Raw genomic sequence first — 27,773 nt, 5'->3', positions numbered from 1 at the left:
CATGGGCAACAGTACCGAAATAGTAACACAACTATGCCACCTAGGAGTTGATCAACTTTTGATGTCCCTCAACAAGAACATCTGATGGAAAGACTAAAACGTTAGTTTTTTTTTGTGTGTGTGTAAATTAACATATCGGACAGTATCATGTGTAAAATATATTATTTATACTGTAAGAATATCTTAATCATATTTTAATAGAACAGGCATCACAGTGTAATAGTGAATAGAAGCCAAGCCTCACGGTCAAGATGTTCTTGATTTTAATTCTAGCTCAGGCTGTCCTATGTGGCGTTTTTTATGTTCTCCACATACATGTTTTGTGGGCTTCCTTCCATGCATGTTTAATTAATTTAATATTATTACAGATTATTCATTTATTAATTCAAATGAGACAAATCTAGTCACCAAACATATAGTCCAAGAGGATAATCACTTCAGAAAATTGAGACCTTTGTCATCATAATGGAGCCTTTATTGTTGAAGACTGCCTGTTTGCTGCAGTGTCCTGCTGAGGAAGTCAACGAGGAGATGATGAGGAAAACCAAAGTCCATCTGTATAATCACAAATCCCTGAGCAAAAGGGAATACGACTTAGTTTAAGAAATGGGCAGATGACAATATGTGTTAGTCACACTTACATCCCGAGGAAGCACTTCCGGGTTGTAGATGTCAAACAAGTATACTCCCTGTTTGTCCAACAGTCTGGTTATTTCCATTTCAAGTACTAGAACAGCAAACAGAAATAAAGATCAATCCTAAAGAACAACATATTTCTTTTATACGCTTTACGTTTTGGATTTACGTTTTCTAATCCTGTCATTTTGAAATATTTTCTTTTTTCACACAATGATGGTGCAGCGCATCCACAGAAAAGTACCGTAAATTTCGGACTATAAGCCGCAATTCTTTTCTCAAATTTTGAACTATGCGGCTTATATATGATTTTTTTCCGTGATTTTTGTTATGACTTGATCATTTTTATACACTCGTAAAAAGGCTGTGGACCGCTGTTGTGCGGCACCGCTTTGCTGGGCGGAGTGATATGTGACAGTCACTGGGGAGAAAAGTGGTGTGTTGATCGCATGTCCATCCGCCAAGCAAATAGTGCCATACAAATCTGTTCTAAAAAGAAAAAAATAGTTTAATTCTAATTAAACACAAAGAAGAGACAGAACGAGATCAAGACGGACATTACTGAAAATAAGCGTTAAAACACAAACTGTCATTATGGGGGACATAAGAAATGCATATTATACCGCTTTTAAGTTAAAGGCAGTTGATTTGGCCCATTGTTGATGACGTTGCGTTGCGTCACCCTTTTCTTTCTTTATTTCCCAGTCACGTCTACTCTGGAGCTATGCGTGTAGCTTGCTAGTTTAATGTAACTTAGCGCTTTGTGAATGAATAAAATTAGCATGAACAGACCCTCATCATGGAAAATACTAGAAGAAATGCATAAAAGTGACGACGAAAGAGAGATTGAGAAAGTGTGTGGCGAAGGATATCTAACGCTATTCCAATCGGACACTGAGGAAGTAGACTTCAATGGTTTCAGTGCACAGGAGGAAGATGAAGATGGCTCTTTTTTTAGGAGGGGTAGGAGACCCCGGGGACGACCCAGGATGCGCTGGAGAGACTATGTCTCTCGGCTGGCCTGGGAACGCTTTGGAATCCCCCGGGATGAGCTGGATGAAGTGGCTGGGGAGAGGGAAGTCTGGGAGTCCCTCCTAAAGCTGCTGCCCCCGCGACCCGACCCTGGATAAGCGGATGGATGGATGGATGGATGGATGGATGGATGGATGGATGGATGGATGGATGGATGGATGGATGGATGGATGGATGGATGTGTACCGTCTTTCTTTGTAAATAACTCGCGTGCACACTTTTGTGTTGCTGCGAAGGATATCTCAGGCTATTCCAATCGGACACTGAGGAGGAAGACTTCGATGGTTTCAGTGCACAGGAGGAAGATGAAGACGGCTCTTTATTTACTTTTACTGGTATGTTTTTTTAACCAGCCCAATTAGTGCTGTTCGACCGTGTTGCTGCTGTGTTACCGTCGTGTCTCAGTGACTTTTACCAGTATATTTTTTTTAATCCAGCCCTATTTGTGCTGTGTTACTTCCGTGTTGCTGCGGTATTACTGCCGCGTCACAGGCAGTGTTTGGAAAGAAATGTTAAGGTACGTTATTAAAACTTTAAAAAGGCTTTCTGTGAAACCATCTTTCTTTGTAAATAACTTTTGTGCACACTTCCGTGTTGCTGCGGTACTACTGCTAAAGCTAAGTAATGCTGTATATCACACATGGATTCAGTGAATGTGTGGCAGGATACAATTGATGTTGTCTTGATATTATCAATACTAAAAGACAATATTATTCTATAGTTATGATCTTACCGGATACCACTTTGGGGATGCCTATCTTCATCACAGCTTCTTGTAGGAAATCCAGTTGTTCTTTATTGACCTGAACAGACGAATCAGTAAATCAAGTGTTTGTTCATCAACTGCCTGACTACACAAAGCACTACAGAGTTCATATAAAACTAGACCACTATCTTTTCTTCCATTTCTTTTTCAAGCTAATGCCTGGTCAAACCAAATGTGTACGTGACTTACAGACAGAAAAGAACACAAATTGCCCGAAAATGATGTTTTGACAGTACAAGATTCGAAGAGGAACTGCATTTTCAAGTAGCCTCACTGGCTTTTCACCAGGAGGAGCTGCTGAACCACATCTTCCATCTCCTGTATGGACCAGAGTCAGGCAATGCTCCTGGAAATAAGTGGAGGTCAAAGTAAAGAGAAAAGGACAAGTTACAACATTCACAAGTAAGAGCTAGCCGCGAAGCTACAACACACTGCTACACTGCTAAAAACAACTAGCACGTCCTAAACATGGGTCCTAAGAAGGCACCAGCAGCTCCCCTCTCTTCGGTGAAGGAGGTTGATGATATTAAAACGGCGTTGGAGTTCCTCAGTGAAGAAGTCTGTGCTGTCAGGCTGGAGCAGAAAGGCATCCTTAAGCTGGTCGAGGTTTAAAGCTCTCCACATCCAGAATGAGGAAAAGGATAAGAGAATCACCTTCCTGGAAAGCAGGGTTACCAACCTGGAGCAGTACACCAGAATTAACGACGTGATCATCTCCGGAGTCAACATCAAAGCCCGGTCATAAACCCGGGCTTTGGCCGCTGGCGAGGGATGTGAGCCCGATGAACTGGATGTTAACTCCACGGAGTAACAGGTGTGGCTACTTTCCTGCACTCCAAGTGTATACAGCTGGACTGTGACAACATCGAAGCTTGCCACCCTTTCCCCAAGAGGAGCCCCGGGGACAAATCCGTTGTCGTCATGCGGTTTGTCAACCGAAAACAAAAGATTGCACAATTAAAACAAGAAAGAAAGTTGAGAGGAACTGACGTCTACATCAATGAGCACCTGACCAAGCTGATATCACGCTGATAAAGCACACTACCTGAAGAAGCAGAAAAAAATTCAACACACCTGAACAAGCTCAATGGAACACCGGAGGAAGCAAAAGTGCTGATGGTAAGAAGTACAGAGGAGCTGGACAGATACCAATGATCATCATGCAGGACTGTAAGCTAAACTCAACTCACAACCATGACACACACCGAAAGAAGTCAAACATCTACACTTAAAGACAATAGTAACATAACTCAGAGAATTAGTGAACACGACAAACTTGAACTCCATTCATTTCAATATACTGACCACAGTTCACTGGATATGGAACATGATATAGACCCGGATAACAACTTTTTCAACTCAATCAACAATAACTGCAGTTACTATACTGATGAAGAATTTAATAGAATCATTAAAGATAGGAAACTGTCCATTGTACATATTAACAGGAGGAGTCTGTATGCCAACTTCACATTCAACGTCAGGGTGGTAAAGGCCATGTCAATGGTAGTTAACAACATATTGGAATGCATAACAATTAAAAAAAGAAAAATTGAATCATTAGCTGCATATATCGGACACCAGGTTCTAGTATTGAACTGTTCACAGAATGGATGGAGGTGTTTTCAAAAATCAGTTACAAAACAATTTTCATCTGTGCAGACTTCAACATTGATTTACTCAATCCAAACAAGCACAAACTGACTGAAGAGTTTCAACATTGATTTACTCAATCCAAACAAGCACAAACTGACTGAAGAGTTTCAACATTGATTTACTCAATCTAAACAAGCACAAACGGACTGAAGAGTTTGTTAACACAATATATAGCATGAACTTGTATCCAAAAATCAATAGACGAACCAGAATAACTTCTCACTGCACCACTCTTATTGATAATATATTCACAAATGACATTATAAACAGCACAATAAGTGGGTTATTAGTCAGCGACATCAGTGACCATTTGCCAGTTTTCATGATTTTTGATGAGAACTATATAATTACTCAACCGGCCAAAAAACAGGAATACATAAAAATTAAAATAGAAGAAACAATAAACACATTTAAAAATGGTTTAATGTCACAAAACTGAGATACTACCGTAATTTTCGGACTATAAGTCGCTCCGGCGTATAAGTCGCACCAGCCATAAAATGCACAATAAAGTGGAAAAAAACATACAAGTCGCACCGGAGTATAAATCACACTTTTGGGGCAAATTTATTTGTCAAAATCCAACACCAAAAACAGACACGAACCAGCAATACGGTATGCTAATGTGACATATACACAAACGAGGAGCTGAGAACGGGCCTGACGTAACATTAAGAGTTATTCAAGTAAGTATTACATAAATAACACGTGTATCAAACCATCTGTGTCACTCCAATTCATTAAATCCATCGATCTTGCTTTATGTAAACAATGCCGCATATGCTGACGTCGGACCCGTTGTAAGTTGCATTTCTAATTATTCCACAGACCCATACGACAATGTCTCCGGCTGCATCACGCTGAGCACGGGGGCCCCTCAAGGCTGCGTGCTCAGTCCGCTGCTCTTCACCCTGCTGACGCATGACTGCACCGCAACCTACAGCAGCAACCGCGTGCTGAAATATGCCGACGTCACGACTCTGGTGGGTCTCATCACCGGGGGCGACGAGACCCAATACAGGTCGGAGGTCGACCTTCTGGCCACGTGGTGCAGGGACAACAACCTCCTGCTGAACGTCGGCAAGACCAAGGAGATTGTTGTTGACTTCCGGAAGGGTCATGCCCAACACCTGCCGCTGACCATCGACGGTGCTGTGGTGGAGAGAGTGAGCAGCACCAGATTCCTGGGGGTGCACATCAGTGAGGACCTCTCCTGGATCACCAGCGCCGCCTGTTCTTTCTGCGGAAACTCAGGCGAGCAAGTGCTCCTCCTGCCATCATGACCACATTCTACCGCGGCACCATTGAGAGCGTCCTCTCCAGTTGCATCACTGTGTGGGGTGGTGGCTGCACTGAATACAACATGAAGGCTCTGAACACTGCTAGTAAGATCATTGTGGCTCCGCTCCCCTCCCTGAAGGACATTTACACCTCCCGTCTCACCCGCAAGGCGACCGCAATTGTGTGTGATGTGAGTCACCCCGCTCACTCTTTGTTTGATCTTCTGCCCTCTGGTAAGAGGTACAGATGCCTGCGCTCCCGCACCACCAGACTTGCCAACAGCTTCATACTCCAAGCTGTCAGGATCCTGAATTCTCTCCCCCCTCCACCCTCGGCTGCACAACGACCTGTTCTTTTGCACTGTATTCTGGCTGTCTGCTGTATGCACGCTTGCTCCATTTTGCTCCTCTTATTTATCTATTTATTTATTATTTATTTATTTGGGTTATTTGCTTATTACTTATTCATCGCTCTTCATCGTTTTTACTCTTTGTGCTATTTGCTTGTATGTGTAGTGTGTCTAGTCACCGTGGGACGGTGGGAAACGTAATTTCAATCTCTTTGTGTGTCTTATCATGTGAAGAAATTGACAATAAAGCTGACTTTGACTTAAAGTATATTTCAAATAACTATCATATTACAACAATATTATCAAACCATCTGTGTCACTCCAAATCATTAAATCCATCGATCAAATTCCTCATTCTTTATGTCAACAACACTCCGCGTGCGCTGCAGAGATCTAGTATATAACTATATTGTAGCGTTAACAAAGTACCAGGAAAGACGTGGGTTTGGTAAACGGCTCTTTATTTAACGAAATAAGAATTCAACGAGCCAACAACTACTGAACTTCCAGCCACGGAGGTGGAAAAGAGCTCCATGAAATAGGACCGGGCGTGCGTAAAAGCCATGTCCGAGCCCCATCCACCGTCCCTGAGCGCCGGCCCCCGACTTCCACCCACGGAGGTGAAAGAGAGCTCCCGTCGAGAAGGACCGGCCGTGCGTAAAAGCCATAATAGTTTTTCAAACCTTCTGTGTCACTCCAAATCATTAAATCCTTCAAACTCTTCGTCCTTCGTGTCACTTACAAACAAAGCCGCTAATGATGCCGGTAGCACGTGGGGCCCTTCGTCATCTTCGTCATCCCGTGATCGAATCCTTTGCCCTTTATGTAAACAACCGCCGCGCGGAACGGGTGACGTCACTTCCAGTTCAAATGACAGTAATCCCTTGCTACATCGTGGCTCGTTTATCGCGGTTTCACTACATCGCGGAATTTTTAATTTGGAAAATTTGTGAAAAAAATCACATAAGTCGCTCCTGAGTATAAATTGCCCCACCCACCCAAACTATGACAAAAACCAGAACTTATATTCCGAAAACTACGGTATATACAATGAAAATAATATTAACTGTGCATATGAGGAATTCTTAAAAATGTTCAAAAGGTGATATGACAAATACTGTCCTGTAAAAGTAAGTAATAGGAAACTAAATTATGTAGATCATCCCTGGGCTTACAAAATGCCTGTAAAAAGAAAAATACACTTTACAGAGAATTTATAAGACAGATAATAAACACAAACTGAAGAATGAGTCCTATCGGGCCGTTTTGGCCTGCGGGACTCCGGAGGCCGCTGACAGGTACCGGATGGCCAAGTGGAACGCGGCTTCGGCGGTTGCTGAGGCAAAAACCCGGGCGTGGGAGGAGTTTGGCGAAGCCATGGAGAATGACTTCCGGACGGCTTTGAGGAAATTCTGGTCCACCATCCGGCGTCACAGGAGGGGGAAGCAGTGCACAGTCAACACTGTTTACAGTGGATATGGCGTGCTGCTGACCTCGACTCGGGATGTCGTGAGTCGGTGGGGAGAATACTTCGGACCTCCTCAATTCCACAGACACGAATTCCATTGTGGAAGCAGGACCTGGAGACTCGGAGGTGGACTCTCCAATCTCTGGGGTCGAAGTCACTGAGGTAGTTAAAAGACTCCTCGGTGGCAGGGCCCCGGGGGTGGATGAGATCCGCCTGGAGATCCTCAAGGCTCTGGATGTTGTGGGGCTGTCATGGCTGACACGCCTCTACAGCATCGCATGGACATCGGGGACGGTGCCTCTGGATTGGCAGACTGGGGTGGTGGTTCCCCTCTTTAAGAAGGGGGACCGGAGGTTGTGTTCCAATTACAGGGGAATCACACTCCTCAGCCTCCTTGGTAAGGTCTATTCAGGGGTGCTGGAGAGGAGGGTCTGTCGGGAGGTCGAACCTCGGTTTCAGGAGGAGCAGTGTGGCCTTCGTCCTGGCCGTGGAACAGTGAACCATCTCTACACCCTCGGCAGGATCCCCGAGGGTGCATGGGAGTTCGCCCAACAAGTCCACACGTGTTTTGTGGACTTGGAGAAGGCGTTCGACCGTGTCCCTTGGAGATCGCTTCATGAGTACGGGGTGCCGAGCCAACTGATAAGGACGATTCGGTCCCTGTATCACCAATGCCAGAGTTTGGTCTGCATTTCCGGCAGTAAGTCGGATATGTTCCCAGTGAGGGTTGGACTCTGCCAAGGCTGTCCTTTGTCACCGATTCTGTTCATAATTTTTATGGACAGATTTTCTAAGCGCAGCCGAGGCGTTGAGGGGGTCCGGTTTGAGGACCTCAGCATCGCGTCTCTGCTTTTTGCGGATGACGTGGTGCTGTTTGCTTCTTCAGGCCGTGATCTCCAGCTCTCACTGAAGTGGTTCGCAGCTAAGTGTGAAGCGGTCGGGACCTCCAAATCTGAGTCCATGGTCCTCGGTCGCAATAGGGTGGAATGCCCTCTCCGGATCAGGGATGAGAGAGTTCCCCAAGCGGAGGAGTTCAAGTATCTTGGTGTCTTGTTCATGAGTGAGGGCAGGAGGGAGCGCGAGATCGACAGGCGGATCGGTGCAGCGTCGGCAGTAATCCGGACTCTGTACCGGTCCATCGTGGTGAAGAGAGAGCTGAGCCAAAAGGCAAAGCTCTTGATTTATCGGTCGATCTATGCTCCTACCCTCACCTATGGTCACGAGCTATGGGTCGTGACCGAAAGAACGAGATCCGGGATACAAGCGATCAAAATGAGTCTCCTCCGCAGGGTGTCCGGGCTCTCCCTTAGAGATAGAGTGAGAAGCTCGGTCATCCGGGAGAGACTCGGAGTAGAGCCGCTGCTCCTCCACGTTGAGAGGAGCCAGATGAGGTGGCTCGGGCATCTCATCAGGAGGCCTCCTGGACGGCTCCCTGGGGAGGTCTTCCGGGCATGTCCCACCGGTAGGAAACCCCGGGGACGACCCAGGCCGCGCTGGAGAGACTACGTCTCTCAGCTGGCCTGGGAACGTCTTGGGATCCCCCGGGATGAGCTGGATGAAGTGGCTGAGGAGAGTGAAGTTTGGGAGTCCCTCCTAAAGCAGCTGCCCCCGTGACCCGACCCCGGATAAGCGGAAGAAGATGGATGGATGGATGGATGGATGGATGGATGGACAGATGGAATAAATACAAACAATATAAGAACAAACTGACTAATATTAAAAGAGGTGCTAGGAAAGAATACTATAATAAAAATTATATAAATTATAATAAAATAACACCACAGAAATATGGAATATAATGAATACTGTAATAAAAAATGGCCCCAAAAAATAAATTATCCTAAATACGCACTCCAAATTGCCCCTAGGTGTGAGTGTGAGTGCGGATGGTTGTTCAACCGAGTAGTCGATGAGTGGTGAGTGCATTTGTGCTCCAAGTGTCTACTGCAAGCATAGATAGACAGATTAACTAATTTATGAGTATACTTTGTCATCTTGATGATGAAGTGATGCCTCCACCACGAATGACAATCCGATAATACAAAATGCTTTCGCGGACTTCATTTTCTCTGCATTCTTTAGGCTGCTTGAGAAAAAGCACGTTTGCCTCATCGCAGGGCCACATCAACGTATTTTCCATTATCATTTGCACAAGCCAGTACTGGCCCCCAATACCAGCTGGTTTCAACCAGACTGTTAGGAGTGAATGTGGTGTAAGTTTGCTTTATTATTTGTTTACTTTGACTCGAGAATGCCAGAGACCTTTTATAAGACTCCTGCAAACACTTACCAGAGGATATTGGTATAAATCAGCATGTTGTACTTCAACCCTGGAAGATGAAATCGATTGTCAATGGCACCAAAAATGAAAACTTTGGTTCCGAAGTCAAGTTCTTAAGAGACTTAGTAAGCCAACCTGAGTTCATCTTTAAACAATAGAAATGCATGATCAATTCCAAACACAATACACAATTTCTAATTGTTTTTATGCACAGCAACAAGACAGTGACTAATAGAATGTTTGCCGTTAGCTTCTTTAGGATTACAGAGTGAATATGTAGTCACACCCAATAAATTACTAGAAATCCAGTGCATCCAAGTGTGATACAATTAGAATGCATGAAACAGTAGTCTGGTAATAATTAAAATGGATGAGAAAGGTCTTACTGTGAAGATTTGCTGTGCAGTACGACGTGTTTGTTGACGTAAGAAGTTGTGACATCAGTGGTGATGAACTGCACAAAAACCAAACAACAGAAACATGACAAACATGGGAATAAAAATAAAATAAAATCACATGACACTCTCCATGGCCATGTCACTGATGTGGTGGGTGACAACCAATGCCTGATCATTAAGTGCCTAGAGCATTTGTTAATTGTATTCCAAACCCACCATTTGATGGGTGCACAATACAAGTTTGACATGCAAGCACCTTGTGCAATCTCACCTTGAGAAAACAAAGAGTTATGCCACTGTGGAGTTTTTATCTTCTTTTAACGCCTTGCATCCCAAAATTCCTGCTGCCAGTGAATTCCATTTTTCTGAGCTGTTTTATGTCCTTTATTTAAAGCACAACTTCATGCATTCACACTTTGCAAAACAGGTATGTACTTCATTCACTTTGCAGATGAGTTAGATCATGGGCCATTTTGGGACTTTTCTGATTGTTACAGTTACGTCACCCTAATTTTCACGACAGAGGAGACTAGTCAGGTTGAAACTACACATACCTCAGATGGGACTTATGGCCTGATCTTTTGCACTCTAGCCACAACAGAGAATAAACTTTTTTCGTTTATTTTTAATGTCAATAACCATTTATACTGCTTTTAATAAAAGTGTTTAATTTTTCATGAGTTTTTTGTGTTTTCTCTCTTGGTTTGGAAATGCCACTGAGTCACGGAAAAAGACAAACCCTTTTTTTGTGATTGCGCCTGTCTGAATTAAGTGCTCCCTCAGCCTGCAGATACGAATGTATCTTAAAATATTGGGCATTATTTAAATCTCACCTTCTCTTTAAAAGTGTACCACATGATCGGGTAAACTCCCTAGCAAACTCTATACAAAGCAGCTGTCGAGACACTGAAAAGTTAAAGATGTATATCCGAAAAATAATCAGAAATGTGGTAAATGCTTTTATAGTATTGTTTATGCGCATACTGTAGGTGAAAAAACGTGTAATCACTCATCTTTGTGATTCTGATTCTAGCGTACTCATTACTTTGGATTGTTTCAATCCAATTTTGGCAAAGTCTTACTGTCTTAAAGGAGAGAATTTCTTGACTTTCACACCAGAGTTGACCATAGGCCTCAGCCCAGACAGATGTTCCAAAGAAGGTGGAGGTGTTTACGAAGGGTGCAGATGCACTCCACACTCGTAATTCTGTGTAACTTGTTTCTACAAGACACTTAACACACAAACACGTGGCAATGCAATATGAAAATATCTCCAGATAAAAAACAAACAGACAAATGTTCATATGAATGAGCAATGCGCAATGCAACAATGTATTGTCCATATTACCTTTCTAAAAAAATCAGGCATGGTTGTAGAGACTTGACTTGTCTTGAAAAGTTCCTGAAATCATACGAGTTCTGAACGTTATTTGACGCACCATATTTCTGGTAAGAATTGTTTTAGTAACATCATGGTGGATGTGAGTATTATTCTGAAGTGTTACAATCAACTCTGCTCCAGTGATGTTAAGCCGGAAGCGATCATCTTGGTGGCCAGCAGTTAACATGGGGTTCAAGACCTGGTCTAGGAGTAACAGGACATTTTAGCAGTAAACTTGCCGAAACAATATCAAACACAATATTAAGGAAGAAGTGCAGTGAGTGTATAACATGTTGAGTGATACAGTCTGTTGATGATGATTTACAGTACATAGCCATTTACATAATCCAGCAATACCAGCTAAAATATGTCGTGAAATATTTTGTCATATTTCTTAACCATATGCACAGAGTATTTTATTGTATCATTGTAGTATTGTAAAAATGCTGACCTGAGATCCAAAAGTAGAGCATCCGATTTTCAGTCAACTGACTGGGCTTGAAAGCTGAATTGCTAATGACAGCAGAAGTATTGTAGTTTGTGAATCCCTTGAAAATAAATAAAAAAACAAACAAAAACATTCTTACAGTAAATCAGTTATTGAACGATGAATGTGTGAGTGTGTGCGTGTGTGTGTATATATATACCGTAATTTTTGGACTATAAGTCGCGGTTTTTGTCATAGTTTGGGTGGGGGGGTGACTTATACTCAAGAGCTTTTTTCACAAATTTTCAAAATTAAAAAATCCGCGATGTAGTGAAATTGCGATAAACGAACCGCTATGTAGCAAGGGATTACTGTCATTTGAACTGCAAGTGACGTCACCCATGCCGCGCGGCGGTTGTTTACATAAAGGGCAAAGGATTCGATCACGGGATGACGAAGATGACGAAGATGACGAAGGGCCCCACGTACTACCGGCATCATTAGCGGCTTTGTTTGTAAGTGACACGGATGAAGGAAAAGTTTGAAGGATTTAATGATTTGGAGTGACACAGAAGGTTTGAAAAACTATTATGGCTTTTACGCACGCCCGGTCCTTCTCAACGAGAGCTCTCTTTCACCTCCGTGGATGGAAGTCGGGGGGCCGGCGCTCGGCCGGGTAGCTGTCCGGGGACGGTGGATGATGCTCGGACATGGCTTTTATGCACGCCCGCTCCTATTCTATGGAGCTCTCTTCCACCTCCGTGGCTGGAGGTTCAGTAGTTGTTGGCTCGTTGAACTCTTGTTTTGTTAAATAAAGAGCCGTTTACCAAACTCACGTGTTTCCTGGTACTTTGTTAACGCTACAATATAGTTATATACTAGATCTCTGCAGCGCACGCGCGGCGTTGTTGACATAAAGAACGAGGAATTTGATCGATGGATTTAATGATTTGGAGTGACACAGATGGTTTGATAATATTGTTATATAAACCCACATCTTTCCTGGTACTTTGTTAACGCTCCAATATATTTACGTATATACTAGATCTCTGCAGCGCACACGCACCGTTGTTGACATAAAGAACGAGGATTTAATGATTTGGGGTGACACAGATGGTTTGATAATATTGTTTTAATATGATAGTGATTTGAAATATACTTTATATATCGTTATATGGGTCTGTGGAATAATTAGAAATGCAACTTACAACGGGTACGACGTCAGCATATGCGGCGCATACATGGCATTGTTTACATAAAGCACGATCGATGGATTTAATGAATTGGAGTGACACAGATGGTTTGATAAACGTGTTATTTATGTAATACTTAACACGTTTATCAAACCATCTGTGTCACTCCAATTCATTAAATCCATCGATGGTTCATCAACGAGGAGCTGAGAACGGGCCTGACGTAACATTCAGAGTTATTCAAGTATTTATGTAATACTTACTTGAATAACTGAATGTTACGTCAGGCCCGTTCTCAGCTCCTCGTTTGTCTATATGTCACGTTAGCATACCGTATCGTTTGTGTTTGCTGGTTCATGTCTGTTTTTGGTGTTGGATTTTGACAAATAAATTTGCCCCAAAAGTGCGACTTATACTCCGGTGCGACTTATATATGTTTTTTTCACTTTATTGTGCATTTTATGGCTGGTGCGACTTGTACTCCGGAGCATTACGATATATATATCGTAATTTTCGGACACGTTTTTATATATATATATATATATATATATATATATATATATATATATATATATATATATATATATATATATATATATATATATATGTATATATATGTGTTTACCTTGTGGTATGATTCTATGTAGTTTGCAGTAATGGTGGGAGCAGTGGTCACACCAATATCTACAGTGATATCTCCGTCACTGAGGACCTTCTCTGAAAACACATTAAGACACTACACTGATCTAGTGGTTACAAGTTAACAAAGCAACTAAAGTACAATGATGCATGATCAGGCTAAATTAAGGCTGGGAAATGTGTGGTGTATAAAATGTACAGTTTTAGCTGGGTACCAACATAAGACAGCAAGATTCCTTATTGGATATCACTCTCTTTCATGACATGAAAATTTGTATTGCAGTTTAGAATATTTTGGGAAAATTGTATATACTAGTACTGGGTGGCTTGGTGGCGCACTGGGTAGCATGCCCGCCTCACAGTTAGGAGGGTGTAGGTTCGATTCCACCTCTTGCCCTCCCTGTGTGGAGTTTGCATGTTCTCCCCTGGCCCGCGTGGGTTATTCTGGGCACTCTGGTTTCCTCCCACAACCCAAAAAATGTGCTTGGTAGGCCGATTGAGCACTTCAAATTGTCCCTAGGTGCGAGTGCGAATGGTTGTTTGTCTCTGTGTGCCCTGCGATTGGCCGGCAACCGGTTCAGGGTGTCCCCTGCCTATTGCCCGATGACAGGTGGGATAGGCTCCAGCACAGCCGCGATCCCCGTGGGGACTAAGCGGTTCAGAAAATGGATGGATGTATATAGTACAATGGGATTTACTTTAAGGGGTACTGTATAAGTGAACCCACCTGCCCTCTCCTGGATGAAGTCGGCTAATATGTTTGCTACCTTGTTGATCTCCTTACAAATCTACATTAAAAAAAATAAAAACAATAATCCAGCCATGTTTTTGATGATCATAGCAGCAATAAAAGATGACTTACCTGTCCCTTGATGACTAGTTTGACTGTAAATGTGACAAAGTCAGTGAAGAGCTTCTTAAGCCAGTTTGGTCTGACAACGCGCGCATGCCCGCATGCACGCACGTGCGCGCACGCACGCACCCACACACACACACACACACACACACACACACACACACACACACACACCCACACACACACACACACACACACACACACACACACACACAATGTGAAAAAGTGTCTTCAGCTGACAGCATTTAGTTTATTTAAAAAGTAAGAGTAACCCACTCTCTCTCTCCCTGAAGGTGCAAACGCAGCTTGTCAAAGTTCAAGTAACAAGATGATGTGTCTGCTGCTACCTTCCCATTAAAACAGTCTGAGAGGTGTCAAATAATATGAATAGAAATAAATAACATAATACAGTATAATGCAATGCAATACACCTTTATTTGTATCGCGCTTAGTCACTCATATCCAACTGTTTTTGAATTAAAGTTGACTCACACAGATAAATTATAATAGATGAATACTTACAAAGTTTGGGGTTGATTCCGAGGTCAATCTGTGACTCAATCTCAAAATTAATTGATTGAGCAACCTTGACTCTGGATGAAATGAAAAACAAATGGATTTCTTTTTGTTCTTTTAACAATGTTATTACATTTCCACTCATCATTTTAGTCGGGAAGTAAGTGCCTCATCAATTTGTGAATGTTTGCTCTCAATATTTTCCCAAGATTTTAAATAGTGGCGTCAGTTCAACGCATTATTAACACGATTAATCCAACCCCCTTTTAATGCTATTCATTTTTTTAATCGCGCCATTAAGGCTTATTTTGGCCTAATAACATTTCTACTCTTTTCATGTACTATTGCCACAGAAAAACTATAAGAGCTCACAGAATCTTCCAAGACCGAAAATAAACATCAAACACGCCACACTGGTGACACTAATCTAGGCAGGTTAAGCAGAGATTTTATCTGTTTTTAGAAATAAAAGTATCATGGCAAGTAGTCTGTTCATTCCTTTTTGAGAAATCAGAAAGATGGTTTGTATGGTGAATCAAGACCATTATATTGCTTCGAAGTTCAAAACAAACTTTAAAAATGGGTTGTTGCACTATAGGCTGAGTCCTTGTTTACAGCAAGTTTTAATCAGAAATGGCTTAAAGGGAAAGTCAACCTAAAAATTTTCTTTACAATAATATGTTCTTTGTATCCCCACTAGTCTGAATACAGCATTCTCTTTTGCATTGTGTTTGTGGAATATGAATGAAACAACAGAGTCCACCCATTTTTATCCATTTCCGGGGGCGGACATTTTGCCACTTGTTTTTGACTGAAAATGACACCACAGTTGCTCAGGGCTTCGGTAACTCCTGATCACGGCCCTGCTCACGAACGTCATATGACAAATTCAGAAAGAGTGAGCTGTGATTTGTCATTACCTGAGCCCTGGGCAACTGTGATGTCATTTTCAGTCGACAGCAAGTGGCAAAATTGCTGCCCCGTGAGATGGATAAAAATGGGAGGATTTTACTGTTTGATTCATATTCAACAAACACAATATTGGAATACTATGTTTAGAACAGGTTATTGTCAAGAAAATTTTGGAGTTGACTTCAAACTCACACCCAGGCACAGTAATCAACACACACACACTACACTATACCTCAAACTAAATGGAGTATACTAACTCTCGAATTGTAGCACTCTTGCTCCTGAGTCCGACTGTCTAAGACACGAGGAATTTAATTGCCCAGATGCACTCACAGCCAACTGTCATATCTGTAATGGATGGTCCCTATGAAGACTGCAGATACGTTGCTGATCTTCATGGTGATACCTTCACCTGGAAGAAGCTCAAAGGAGCTCTGACCAATCGTCAGGTTGTGAATCTCCATACTGGAGGAAGAAGTGGAAACGTTACACGATTTGACGGCATTTTGTTTTCCAACAGTTGTAATGCATTTACTCACTTTTCAAGGCCGTATGAGACGTTTCCCATGAGGGGCAAGATCTTTTCTCCTTTAACACCTGGATATCTTGCATGCTGGAATGCTGCCTCTATCACTTTAGTGGTTTTCTCATTCACTGTTAAAAATTAGATAAGTGTCGTCACAAACAGAATCACATCACACGAGACCACATTGTTCCATCTGATTTTTTTTTTAATTCAATGTTTTACCAGGTAAGACAATTGAGAACCTTTTCTCATTTACAATGGACCTAGAGGCAAAGTGTGGGAAGTGTCTTGCCCAAGGACACAACAACTTGTGACTGTGACAGAGCTGGGATCGAATCGCCAACTCTCCGATTACTGAGGCATTGGTGGATTTAGGTTCAATTCCACTTTCCATTTCATTTTTGCTTCAAAAATGAATTGATCATTGGAGTCAATGAATAACTATCTAACAAAACATTAGCTTCTCGTGTGACACAAGAGCATGTAAACTGCACACAGAAAGGCTAGAGCCAAGGTCGAATACGTGGAGGTGCTGACCTTCCCTCTGACAATGACAAACCAAAATATTATGATGTTTGTGAGGCAGAATTCCTCGTGTCATCCATACTAAGTCAAGGAAAACAAGTGTTCACATTAAAAAGCATGCAACGCTTGTACAGGCAGTTAGGTACTCACACACAACAGCGGCAGGGTATGTGAGACGGCACACAGCTCCAGTGAATCTGTGAGCTGAGGCAGTATCCTGCAAGCATCCATGAGATAATCCATTCGCTGATGACAGGAGTAGAACGAGTAACAGTGGAGAAATGCCACGAGTCATTTTGCAAGCCAACACTGCAACACACTCTTGAACTCTGTAATGGGTCAGTTTTGGTTGGACAGTTTAGGTTCAGGCTCACTTTCACAGCTAGTCTCTTTTGCCACTGTAGCTCGTGACTTGTGCTGAAGCTGCTACAGTTTCCAACGTTTCTTGTCTTCTTGTCTTTGTTATCACTCAAAAAATCCTACAGATATTGAACTCTCCCCTGAAAGGAAGACAGAAAATGCAAAATGTATAGATAGTGGTACTCTGCAAAGGTTTTTGGCCATCGCTAAGTTTGTCCTTTTACAGAAGCATTTGAAACAGTCATTGTGACTTGTAAAACATGAATTAGTAATAGGACATAGCAGGTTTACACAAATCCATCCGTCCATCCATCTTCTACCGCTTATCTAGTCACGCAGGCAGCAGTTTCAGCAGGGAAGCCTAAAGTACCGCCCCAGCAACTTCTTCCAGCTCTACCGGAGGGATCTCATTCCCAGGTCAGCCTGGAGACATAGTCTCTCTCGCATGTCCTGGTCGTACCCGGGGCCTATTTCTGGCAGAACATGCCCGGAACACCTCACCAAGGAGACATCCAGGAGGCATCCTAATCAGTGTGAGTGTTGTTAGTCACCTAAATGTTGAACAGAGACTGTGATGTAACGAAGTGAAATTCCTTGTTTGGCACGCTCAAACATGGCGAATAAATTCTTCTTGAATCTTCTTGAGATGCCCGAGCCACCTCATCTGGCTCCTCACAACATGGAGGAGTAGCGGCTCGACTCCGAGCCCCTTCTGGATGACAGAGCTTCTCACGCTATCTCTAAGGTTCCGGGCTCAGCTTGCGACCATAGGACAGGGGAGGAAGGTAAATCAACGGCAAATCGAGAGCGTTGCCTTTCGGTTCAGCTCCCCCCTTAACCACGACAGAGTACAGAGTCCGCATCACAGCAGACGCTGCCTGTCGATCTCTCACTGCATCCCTACCCCCCGCACACACACACGCGTGCATTCACGCGCGCGCGCACACACACACACACACACACCCACACACCCACACACACACACACACACACACACACACACACACACACACACACACACACACACACACACACACACACACACGCACACAAGTACGCACGCGCGCACACACGCACGCACGCACGCAAGCACACACACGCACACATTGTGGCAGACTAAAATGACCCGGTATACCAAAACCATAAGAAAATGTTTAAAATGAGCCAACATCACTCACATAGTACGTTAATACAGTATGCCGTGTGGAGATTTGCGTATCAATATGAAGAGAACAAACCTTCCCCTGTCAAACGTCTTCTGTCCTTGCGTTTCCTATTAAGAGGTTAAACCGTGTATCCAGTCAAAAATAAGGATAATTCAATTAAGAGTGTGACTACATATAGGAGACCATTCCAATATGAGAAAGCTATTCATCAATGTCTCTTTGAACCCAGTTACTGACATTTGTACTTGTTGGAGGTAACTGATTGACAGCCAAGTACTATTTATGGAACCTATAATATAGCACCATCTAGTGGGAGTATGTGTATCACAGTCATCATACGGTGAGGTTACCCCAGGCAGGGATATAACCATGCAAACTATAATTTTGACTTTTGTCTGCTATTTATGACAATATAACATTATTAGAAGTAATTTGAGCAAATGTGTCATTTCAAAAGTGTGTATCTCACGGGTAGTCATTAATTAGTCCTTAAGAATTCGCCGATACCAGCAGTCATTGGGCAGTGGGCGAGTGGACCCTGAACCGGTTGACGGCCAATCGCAGGGCACACAGAAACGAACAACCATTCGGATTAACAACCTACCAAGCATGTTTTTGGGATGTGGAAAATAACCCAGAATTCCGGGAGGAAAACCATGCAGGCTTCGGGAGAACATGTAAACTCCACACAGAGAGGGCCGGAGGTGGAACCTGCAACCTTTGAAATATAAATGTCGTGATAAAAGTTTTGATAATGGCAAAGATGGCAAATAAATCATAACAAGCCTGTTTTGAAACGTAGTGGATCATCCAGAGTCAAGAGTCATTTTTTATGCAATTTTATGTCTGTACGGCGACCTTTCATTTTGAGGGTGCTTAAGCGCTAGCTGGTATTAAAAATATCATTTATAAATAATTTATGACAAAAAGTGCATGTTTCTGTACTCCGTGCATAGCTTATTTGAAATTTCATAGGAAAGACAAAATGCCCTCATATCTGTAACAGCCCATTGATTTTTCAAAATATTCAAAACTTCTTAGTGACTTTTGAAGTGACCGTGATTTTTAGTAACTGTTTCAGGTGCCATTGCGACACTTTTGTTAACGATCCACTGTTGTCTCTGGAAAGTCAAACTAGAGAGTACACACATGGCCTAAATATTTATCATTCCGTGGTTTGTTGACATGCGAAGTTCTTTTATTTTAGCCTGGGGTCAAATAAATGCGTCCTCTTTCAGGGAAATCAATACTCTTATCACACTGAGGCCCAACTGCAACAAACGCAAACATGTTCAAGTTAAGAATATTTATTGCTTTTTTATTCAAATATTCCCAACATACAAGTCAATATAACTTCAATGAGCAAACTTCCAAATGTTCATTTATACTGTACATAGTGACTAATGTCACAACATTTCCATCACCAGGGTATAAATCCAACAAATGGGGATAATTGTATGTCCCACATACAAATTATTTAGTTACAGGGGGTGAAAAACATTTCATCCAAGGACTACTGAAATCAACATCTGGTAAAAGCGAACCTTCAATACTTGGAGCATCGAAAGCACACTAACACGGTCAGCAAGGATCACAAGTGACTAGCAACCAGATATGACAAAGAAAATGCTGTAAAGAGTTGAAACTTGATACATTGGGCGTTCAAGTCATTTGAAAAGTAAATAATTTGCCTTTTTTCTCATATTCATTATCATTCAAATAGATTGCAATAGAACTGCTTCACGCCGAATCTCAATCCATACTATTTAAATTAGAAATAATTGTTCAGATAACACCTAATAAAGTAAAGATGCTTGCATACAGTATTAAAGTGCGTTAAAAGGTATATACAATATTTTTATTTTGCCGACAAATTTTATAGTGGGCAAAACGAAGCAGTCTTCTGCGAATCATGCTGGACTGATGATTTGCATTACAGTATTTTTTTCTTGTCGTGAAGAATACATTTATGTATACTATGTATATTAACGAGTCAGTCAATTTAATTATCACTTTAAATTGCTTGTAATACGGCTGAACAGGGTTATAACAAACTAAATTCACCACACTAAAAATATTTTGTTTTTGCTTTACACATATGACATGGCATAATGTGATTATTTTAACTTGCAGCAAAAATACACGAAAATCAAAAGGTTTAGCCTGGTTTTCCACAGCATCTAATTTTGGCACATTTGTGATTGAGAATTATTTTTTTCAGGATGAAGAGGCCAAACAGGCTTGATCTCTCACTTTTATCAGGAGTATCACAAGCACTTGTGAAGTTGGACAATCAGTTCACAACCTCATTTTCATATGGCGAAGTAAATAAATGGGATTTTGTACTGCAGGGTATTAGTTCAATTTTAAATTTTTCTGAGTTCATTCTTAAGAGCTATTGGGCTGCTTCTGTCCCTGATCCTGCCTCACTCTCTCACACTTGTGCACTTAATGCTGCTGTTTTTGGTCAAGTTGAAGTTTTTCATCCACTGTGAATAACAAAAACTTCCATGCCTCAAGCAACTTGGGGATGGATGGTCTGTCGGAGCAGGTCAGTTGGCCACACCTTGAGGAACCTCAGGTATGAGTGAGGAGAAGAAGGTTTTGAAAAAGACCCAGGCTGTCCAAATGACTGACACCCGGTGCGGAGGCACCAAAACAGCTGCCATGGGCTCACGTTCATCTGATTCTTCACCTTCAGCAGAAAGTTCTCTCTGTTCTTCAGCAAGCTCTGCACCCTAAGAACACAAGTCATGAAAGGGTTTCAATAAAAATAAAGGCAAATGTAACTTCAAGTCATCATGAATTGTTGTTTATGTACAGGATTTGGGATTCTGTCCTCATTCTCCTGGTTGTGCAGGACTTCGGGGGGCTGCAGGCGGTTGGGTCCTTGGATCTGCTGTCGTCTTCGAAGTGAGAACCAGCCCGTGGTGTGACTGCACATATAATAAAAAAAAACCATGAGAAATTACTTAACATGAAGACCTGTTGAGAACAGTATATGTGAAGAACAAAAACCCCACATATGTAAGAGCCAAATGCCTCATTATAATTCCGCCTTCAGAATTTCTGTGAGTAGAGAGACAGGAGTGGGCTTGGGTTATATAAGACAAAACAAATATTTGCAGGACGTGATCAAGCTGCTCAAAAGTGATAACTCGGGCACAGGAAGATAAAGACACCTGGCCACATTGACTTTTTCCCTGCTTCAGAAATGCCATTTACCATGGCAGCGACAATCTGGGAATGTAAATATCTATACAATTATTGAAAATAAAGGAATTGAGATCAAGTTTTAAGATGCACTCACACGAGGCACTACAATACCAAGCTTGGACATGCCTGACAGGTTAAGTGTGGATTGTTTGACTAGTTTAAAGACATCGTGCCCCCCACTCAGGCTCACTATACATTTTCAAGCACGGTTGAAAAGGTGTTGTTCAGCATAGCACGCTTATTTTACATAGATCTCAAACTATGTGCTTGAGATCAAAGTTTGGTCACTGCTGAAATTCTGAAATTTACCAGATGTTATTGCTTGATACAATTTGGGATTATAAGAACAGAATGTGGGTGTTCCTACAGAGGTCAGGTTAACCGAGTGGACTCACAGGTACATGAGGAAGAGGGTGCCCATCACCAGAAGGAAGCGACTCAGGTTGGAGTTGAAGTACACAATCATGAGCAGAACACCGAGCCTTGCCGCCGAGTACAACCAGTCCAACCAGTCGCGCTCTATGTCGTCCTCGTCCTCCATGACAGGTCCCCCTTGGGCGTTCATTCTCATATTCTGATTGGCCACGCCAGGGTCAATGAATGCACCGTCCTGCACTTGGTTCTGGTTTGCTGGTTGCAGATTGTTGATGGGGTTCTGATTAGCCATTGGCGCTGGCACAGGTACCTGGTGAGCGGGTACAGGTGGGTGATGGACAACAGTTGCGGGTGCTATGGAGGGGCCGGTGGCAGCTGCTGCCATAGCTGCTTGACTGTTGGTAGAACACATCAGCCAAAGTTACCCATCACACCTAATAAGAGTTCCTCCACTGAGCCTACAGATATAGCCTTATAGTGTTGGGAATGTATAACTTGCTGGGGAGGGAAAAAAAACTCACAATTGCATGTAATACTGTCGAGCATAAACATGCTGGAGCCACAGAAGTTGTTGGGGACTATACAGCGAGTAAGCTGGAAATGCTGGTTGAGCCATTTGTGGCGTTCCAGTCCTGCAGGAAGAAATTAGGTCAATTGTCTTGTTAAGTCATTGTTATATGCTCAACACTGCCATATACGTTTTTAACTTCAGCAAGCTTTTACCACATCATCAAAAAGAGAGCATAGTTAAGTCTAAAAACAAGTCACTTTATGTCTGTTACATAAGGCTCGAGTGATTAGATAAAAATGGAACATTTTTCAGGATGCAAATCAGGTCAGCCGTGCATGTCAACACCTGTTTGTCTTTGTGGCTTCTAAATACGGCCCCTTGCTTTCAAAAAGACTGAAGAAAGACTCCAAGTCACATTATTGTCAAATTGTGTACTTATTGTGTGCAATCCAAGTCTATTGAGCAGTTGAACAACACAAAATTAAATTGATGAAGGTACAATTTTAAATCCAATTCAACGATATGAAACAATTCAAACGCCTGATGGTGTTCAGATAACACTAACAAGAGTGTTTGCACTTTGTCTTACGTGTTGGCGCCAGGCCACGCGGGAATGCCTGGGGCTGATGCCAGCGTGGCATCTGAAGTTGAAGATGTCTGCCTCCTCTGTCTCAGCTCTGCTGTGTTACTGGAGGAAGCTGAGGATGGTGTGAGCCTTGGACTACAGAGATAGGGCTGACCTGCTTCCTTAACCTAAGCAAATCAAACAAGAGCCCTTACTTTTCTTAAAAAGCTACATTCATCCGATATCAAACTGGAGAGGTTTTGTAACATGCAGTGCAGTGACAAAATATTTACCCACTTCCTGAATGACAACTTTCAAATCACATTTCTTTTTCACTTCATCCTTTTCAGGGGTGCTACAATGGTTGATTTTTTTTAATCAATTCTGGAGGAAATGTGGCCTATAACTTAAGTTTAGGTAAGAGGGCAATTACCGTAATTTTCGGACTATAAGTTGCTCCGGAGTATAAGTCGCACCAGCCATAAAATGCACAATAAAGTGAAAAAAAAACATATATAAGTCGCACCGAAGTATAAGTTGCACTTTTGGGGCAAATTTATTTGTCAAAATCCAACACCAAAAACAGACATGAACCAGCAACAACAGGCTAAACGATACGGTATGCTAACATGACATATACACAAACGAGGAGCTGAGAACGGGCCTTACGTAACATTCAGAGTTATTCAAGTAAGTATTACATAAATAACACGTTTATCAAACTATCTGTGTCACTCCAATTAATTAAAAACATCGATCTTGCTTTATGTAAACAATGCCGCGTATGCGCCGCATATGCTGACGTCGGACTCGTAAATTGCATTTCTAATTATTCCATAGAATTATTATTCCATATAACGATATATAAAGTATATTTCAAATAACTATCATATTACAACAATATTATCAAACCATCTGATGGGACAAATAGATGGGACTGAAATTGAAAGAGTGCAGGAAAACAAATTTCTTGGGGTTATAATAGATGACAGGCTGAGTTGGAAGCCACACATCGAACACGTAAAGTCTAAAATTTCAAGAAGCATGGCAGTTATATACAAAGCAAAAGAATTACTGGATTATCATTCACTTCGTACACTTTACTGTTCTCTTGTCTTGCCCTATTTGCATTACTGTGTTGAGGTTTGGGGGAATACTTATAAAACTTCACTACAGCCACTTATCATTCTGCAGAAAAGAGCAATAAGGACTATTCATAAAGTCAACTACTTAGAACACACAAATCCACTTTTCATACAATCCAAACTATTAAAATTCACCGACATAGTATCTTATCAAACAGCAATCATCATGTATAGGGCAAAAGCAAAACAACTACCAGAAAATATCCAAAACTTATTTTGGAATCGGGACGGAGGTTATAAGTTAAGGGGGCATCACAATTTCAAAATCTTAAACATAAGAACAACCTTAAAACGTTTTTGTATCACTATAACCGGGGTCGAACTATGGAACAATCTAAGTGAGGAACTCAAGCAAAGTCCAAATATCCACCAGTTTAAAAGAATGTACAAAAATATGTTGTTTAGCGAGTACAAAGGCTAAAAGTGCCAAAGGGCTACATGCAAGTAAAAATGAAACAGAAAATAAGTGTGAAAGTGTGTCTACTTGCGTTCTGTGGTAGAATTACAGTATATGTTGAATCACTGGTTTAATGGATAAAGTGAAAAAGGGGTAGGCAAGTGTGTCTACTTGCGTTCTGTGGTAGAATTACAGTATATGTTGAATCACTGGTTTAATGGATAAAGTGAAAAAGGGGTAGGAATCTAAAAAGCTATGCTTCCTCCTACTCCTTTTCGAGCATTCTTTATTGGTCTATTTATTTATGTATTATTATTATTATTTATTTTATTTAAAATAATTATTCTTTCTGTTTGTTGGTTTATTTTTTGTTTGTTGTATGGACTTATATATGGCACTTCAAGTGCTATCTGTTTTGCTTAATTTTCTTTTTGTTTTGGATGTTCGAAATAAAGATATGAATCAGAATCAGAATCTGTGTCACTCCAAATCATTAAATCCATCGCTCAAATTCCTCGTTCTTTATGTCAACAACGCCGCGCGTGCGCTGCAGAGATCTAGTATATAATTATATTGTTGCGTTAACAAAGTACCAGGAAAGACGTGGGTTTGGTAAACGGCTCTTTATTTAACAAAACAAGAGTTCAACGAGCCAACAACTACTGAACTTCCAGCCACGGAGGTGGAAGAGAGCTCCATAGAATAGGAGCGGGCGTGCGTAATAGCCATGTCCGAGCCCCATCCACCGTCCCCAGACAGCCACCCGGCCGAGCGCCGGCCCCCGACTTCTATCCACGGAGGTGAATGTCTTCGTCCTCCGTGTCAATTACAAACAAAGCCGCTAATGATGCCGGTAGTACGTGGGGCCCTTCGTCATCCCGTGATCGAATCCTTTGTCCTTTATGTAAACAACCGCCGTGCGGCACGGGTGACGTCACTTGCAGTTCAAATGACAGTAATCCCTTGCTACATCGCGGTTCGTTTATTGCGGTTTCACTACATCGCGGATTTTTGAATTTTGAAAATTTGTGAAAAAAAAATCACATATAAGTCGCCCCCCACCCCCCCACCCAAAGTATGACAAAAAACGCGATTTATAGTCCAAAAATTAGGGTACTTTTTCCACATGTGGTCAGAATAGTTCAGATTTCTTTTCCCCATCTAGAAACTGCTTTTTATATTTATCTGAGTAGTCTCAAGGTTGTCTTAATGAAAGTGTATGCTGCATTAAGAAGAGGGCTAATATATTTTCACAGCACTGCAGCAGTCATTTGCTTAGTTATTTAACACTGCTCACCTTTGGTCTTGCCCCCAGATGTGCTTTGGGTTGCATCTTTACAGCGAAGACTAGATGCAGTGTGGGAATGGTATCCGTCTGAGAAGGCAAAAGTATCAAACTGATGAAATAATTTCCGAGTTACATATTGGTTTGTGTCAGATGTTTATCCAGTAACACACAACAATGTGATACTTGAACCAAAGTTTTCACACAACAATGTGGTACCTGAACCAAACCAAACCGGAGAGCGTGGCACTTTGCTGCTGTTTTTCTTATTTTTTTGGGAGGGGGGTAACTTTTATGGGAGGGGGGGGGTAACTGCATCACATCTCATCATCGGTGGCTTCATGTAAAGCAAAGATAATGAAAAGCAAACCTGCAGATGAACATAGCCTTTTTTTTTCTCACTTACGGAGGCAGGACTTTATGAATTACGTCGAGCAGGCAAGCACAGAGAAACCAAACATGGAGGTGGCATTAGATTAATTAACTGAATTTTGATGCCTCAACTCTTGAAAACTCAGAAACACTGGAATATGGACAGATTCTCCGAAAATTGCAGCTTTGCCAAGATTTACTTCGTTGTTTAAATTTACACTTGATAGGTAGGTATTCCAGAGAACCAATTACTTGCTTACATGCAATTATAAAGTAATTTCTTATAAGTGTCAGTTAAATAAATGATCCACTTTTATATACATTCTGTATGATATTATTAATTGAATTTTACATGAGCAAACAGACAAACACAAACATACCTGTGTGAAGAGATCTCGAATGTAAAGATGGTCGGGTAGAAGTTTGCCAGCATAGATGAGCCTCTGGTCACTAACCGCCTGATGGGAACAAACGAGAAGAAAATAATGACAAAGTCGGTTTTAGGTTTTTAAGTACCAATTATGACCTAATGCAGGTAGAGGTTCCACTTGCTCTATTTAATGAGATCCATGACAAGCTTTGCCTTAGAAAAGCTCGATTTTGAGTCTATATCCAAACATATTTGTGTTTATAGACAAACACATACAATCGCATTTATTTTGTAGGACGAAAACAACGGTCTATACTATATATACATTAACTCGTTATAATATAACAGATTAAACAATTGGATTACATAAGGTTTGGCAAGTGCCAACAGCGATGAAAGCAACAACTGAGCAGAGGCGTCAGTCAGCCTGATCGAGCCAACTCGTCTTGACATTCCAACACTAGGCTAGCTGGTTCCGCTAACGTTAGCCAACGCCTCAAAACACTCACCAATTTTATTGGATAAACTGCAGACAGATGTGTCTTTAAGTCTTTCACAGTCCAGTTCACATGGACCCCTTCAACTGTTTGATCCTCCACAGCCTGACTGGGCGTTTTTACGATAAGACTTCGCGTCTTCGGTTGAGAGTCCTCCACGTCCATTTTTCCACTTCTCACGTTTGGTGTCACGTTTCGGCGTTAATTTGCAGCACAGTGTGTGCGGAACAAAACAGTCTTACGGTCACCAAAGATTACGGTTCTTGCTTTTTGTCAAAATTCAAACTTGTGCATACAAACGCTGGACTGTTAAACAGGCGTCTGTACATAATATGCTGTCGAAATGCGACCAGATGGAATGTTGTTGCCAAACAGTGTGGCTGCCTCTGATTGGTTAACTTTTGCTCGCGTACCTACGTGGCCAGTCGAAAACACAACGTGTTGTGAGCATGCGCAAATGATACTTGCGAGATGAAAAAGGTCGTCTATTAGAAAACATCATAACAGTGTTTCAAATGTAATGCAAATTATTTTGATAGTGATATATTCCGTATTAATGATCACATTCCTGCCTGGGTTGACCGAGGTCAAAGATTATTAAGTGATTTCCAGTTATCAACCCACGGTTTACAGGAAATGTTCGGAAATTACAACATTTCCGGGAACGTCCTG

General features: G+C 41.8%; 2 protein-coding genes across 4 annotated transcripts; both read right to left on the bottom strand.

The window, feature by feature from the left end:
- Positions 1 to 245: 245 nt before the first annotated feature.
- Positions 246 to 18,588, bottom strand: cetp (cholesteryl ester transfer protein, plasma). Of its 3 annotated transcripts, XM_085914185.1 has the most exons (19): positions 18,441 to 18,588; positions 16,993 to 17,342; positions 16,331 to 16,445; positions 16,125 to 16,256; positions 14,886 to 14,956; positions 14,640 to 14,727; positions 14,370 to 14,439; positions 14,235 to 14,295; positions 13,494 to 13,585; positions 11,700 to 11,796; positions 11,373 to 11,452; positions 11,216 to 11,269; positions 10,950 to 11,099; positions 9,856 to 9,923; positions 9,479 to 9,518; positions 2,709 to 2,780; positions 2,402 to 2,471; positions 642 to 727; positions 246 to 573 (listed from the first exon to the last, which is right to left on the bottom strand). In XM_085914185.1, the coding sequence occupies exons 2-19, from the start codon at positions 17,135 to 17,137 to the stop codon at positions 475 to 477; spliced, it is 1,590 nt and encodes a 529-aa protein (XP_085770311.1). In that variant the 5' UTR covers positions 17,138 to 17,342; positions 18,441 to 18,588; the 3' UTR covers positions 246 to 474. The 3 variants fall into 3 exon arrangements, 2 of the variants coding, with proteins under 2 accessions (XP_085770311.1, XP_085770312.1); XM_085914186.1 differs by lacking the exon at positions 2,709 to 2,780; XR_015066401.1 differs by lacking the exon at positions 246 to 573 and having other exon boundaries at positions 653 to 727; positions 2,624 to 2,780.
- A 1,071-nt stretch (positions 18,589 to 19,659) lies between these two features.
- Positions 19,660 to 27,773, bottom strand: herpud1 (homocysteine-inducible, endoplasmic reticulum stress-inducible, ubiquitin-like domain member 1). The gene is made up of 8 exons (XM_085913438.1): positions 27,114 to 27,773; positions 26,615 to 26,692; positions 25,875 to 25,952; positions 23,060 to 23,223; positions 22,481 to 22,591; positions 21,980 to 22,354; positions 21,190 to 21,304; positions 19,660 to 21,106 (listed from the first exon to the last, which is right to left on the bottom strand). The coding sequence occupies exons 1-8, from the start codon at positions 27,264 to 27,266 to the stop codon at positions 20,921 to 20,923; spliced, it is 1,260 nt and encodes a 419-aa protein (XP_085769564.1). The 5' UTR covers positions 27,267 to 27,773; the 3' UTR covers positions 19,660 to 20,920.

This window comes from Syngnathus leptorhynchus, chromosome 6 (assembly GCF_054491065.1).
Source record: "Syngnathus leptorhynchus isolate UIUO chromosome 6, UIUO_Slep, whole genome shotgun sequence".
Classification (NCBI taxonomy): Eukaryota; Metazoa; Chordata; class Actinopteri; order Syngnathiformes; family Syngnathidae; genus Syngnathus; species Syngnathus leptorhynchus.
This window is presented reverse-complemented; position numbering and strand designations above follow the sequence as displayed.

Coding starts and splice junctions, on each gene's coding strand:
- cetp (XM_085914185.1), bottom strand. CDS start 17,137: ATGACTCGTGGCATTTCTCCACTGTTACTCGTTCTACTCCTGTCATCA. Junction 14,296..14,369: donor AACTAGTCATCAAGGGACAG/GTAAGTCATCTT, acceptor TTTTTAATGTAG/ATTTGTAAGGAGATCAACAA. Junction 13,586..14,234: donor CTTCATCCAGGAGAGGGCAG/GTGGGTTCACTT, acceptor ATGTGTTTTCAG/AGAAGGTCCTCAGTGACGGA.
- herpud1 (XM_085913438.1), bottom strand. CDS start 27,266: ATGGACGTGGAGGACTCTCAACCGAAGACGCGAAGTCTTATCGTAAAA. Junction 26,693..27,113: donor CAGTTTATCCAATAAAATTG/GTGAGTGTTTTG, acceptor TGTTCCCATCAG/GCGGTTAGTGACCAGAGGCT. Junction 21,107..21,189: donor AGGACAGAATCCCAAATCCT/GTACATAAACAA, acceptor TTGTGTTCTTAG/GGTGCAGAGCTTGCTGAAGA.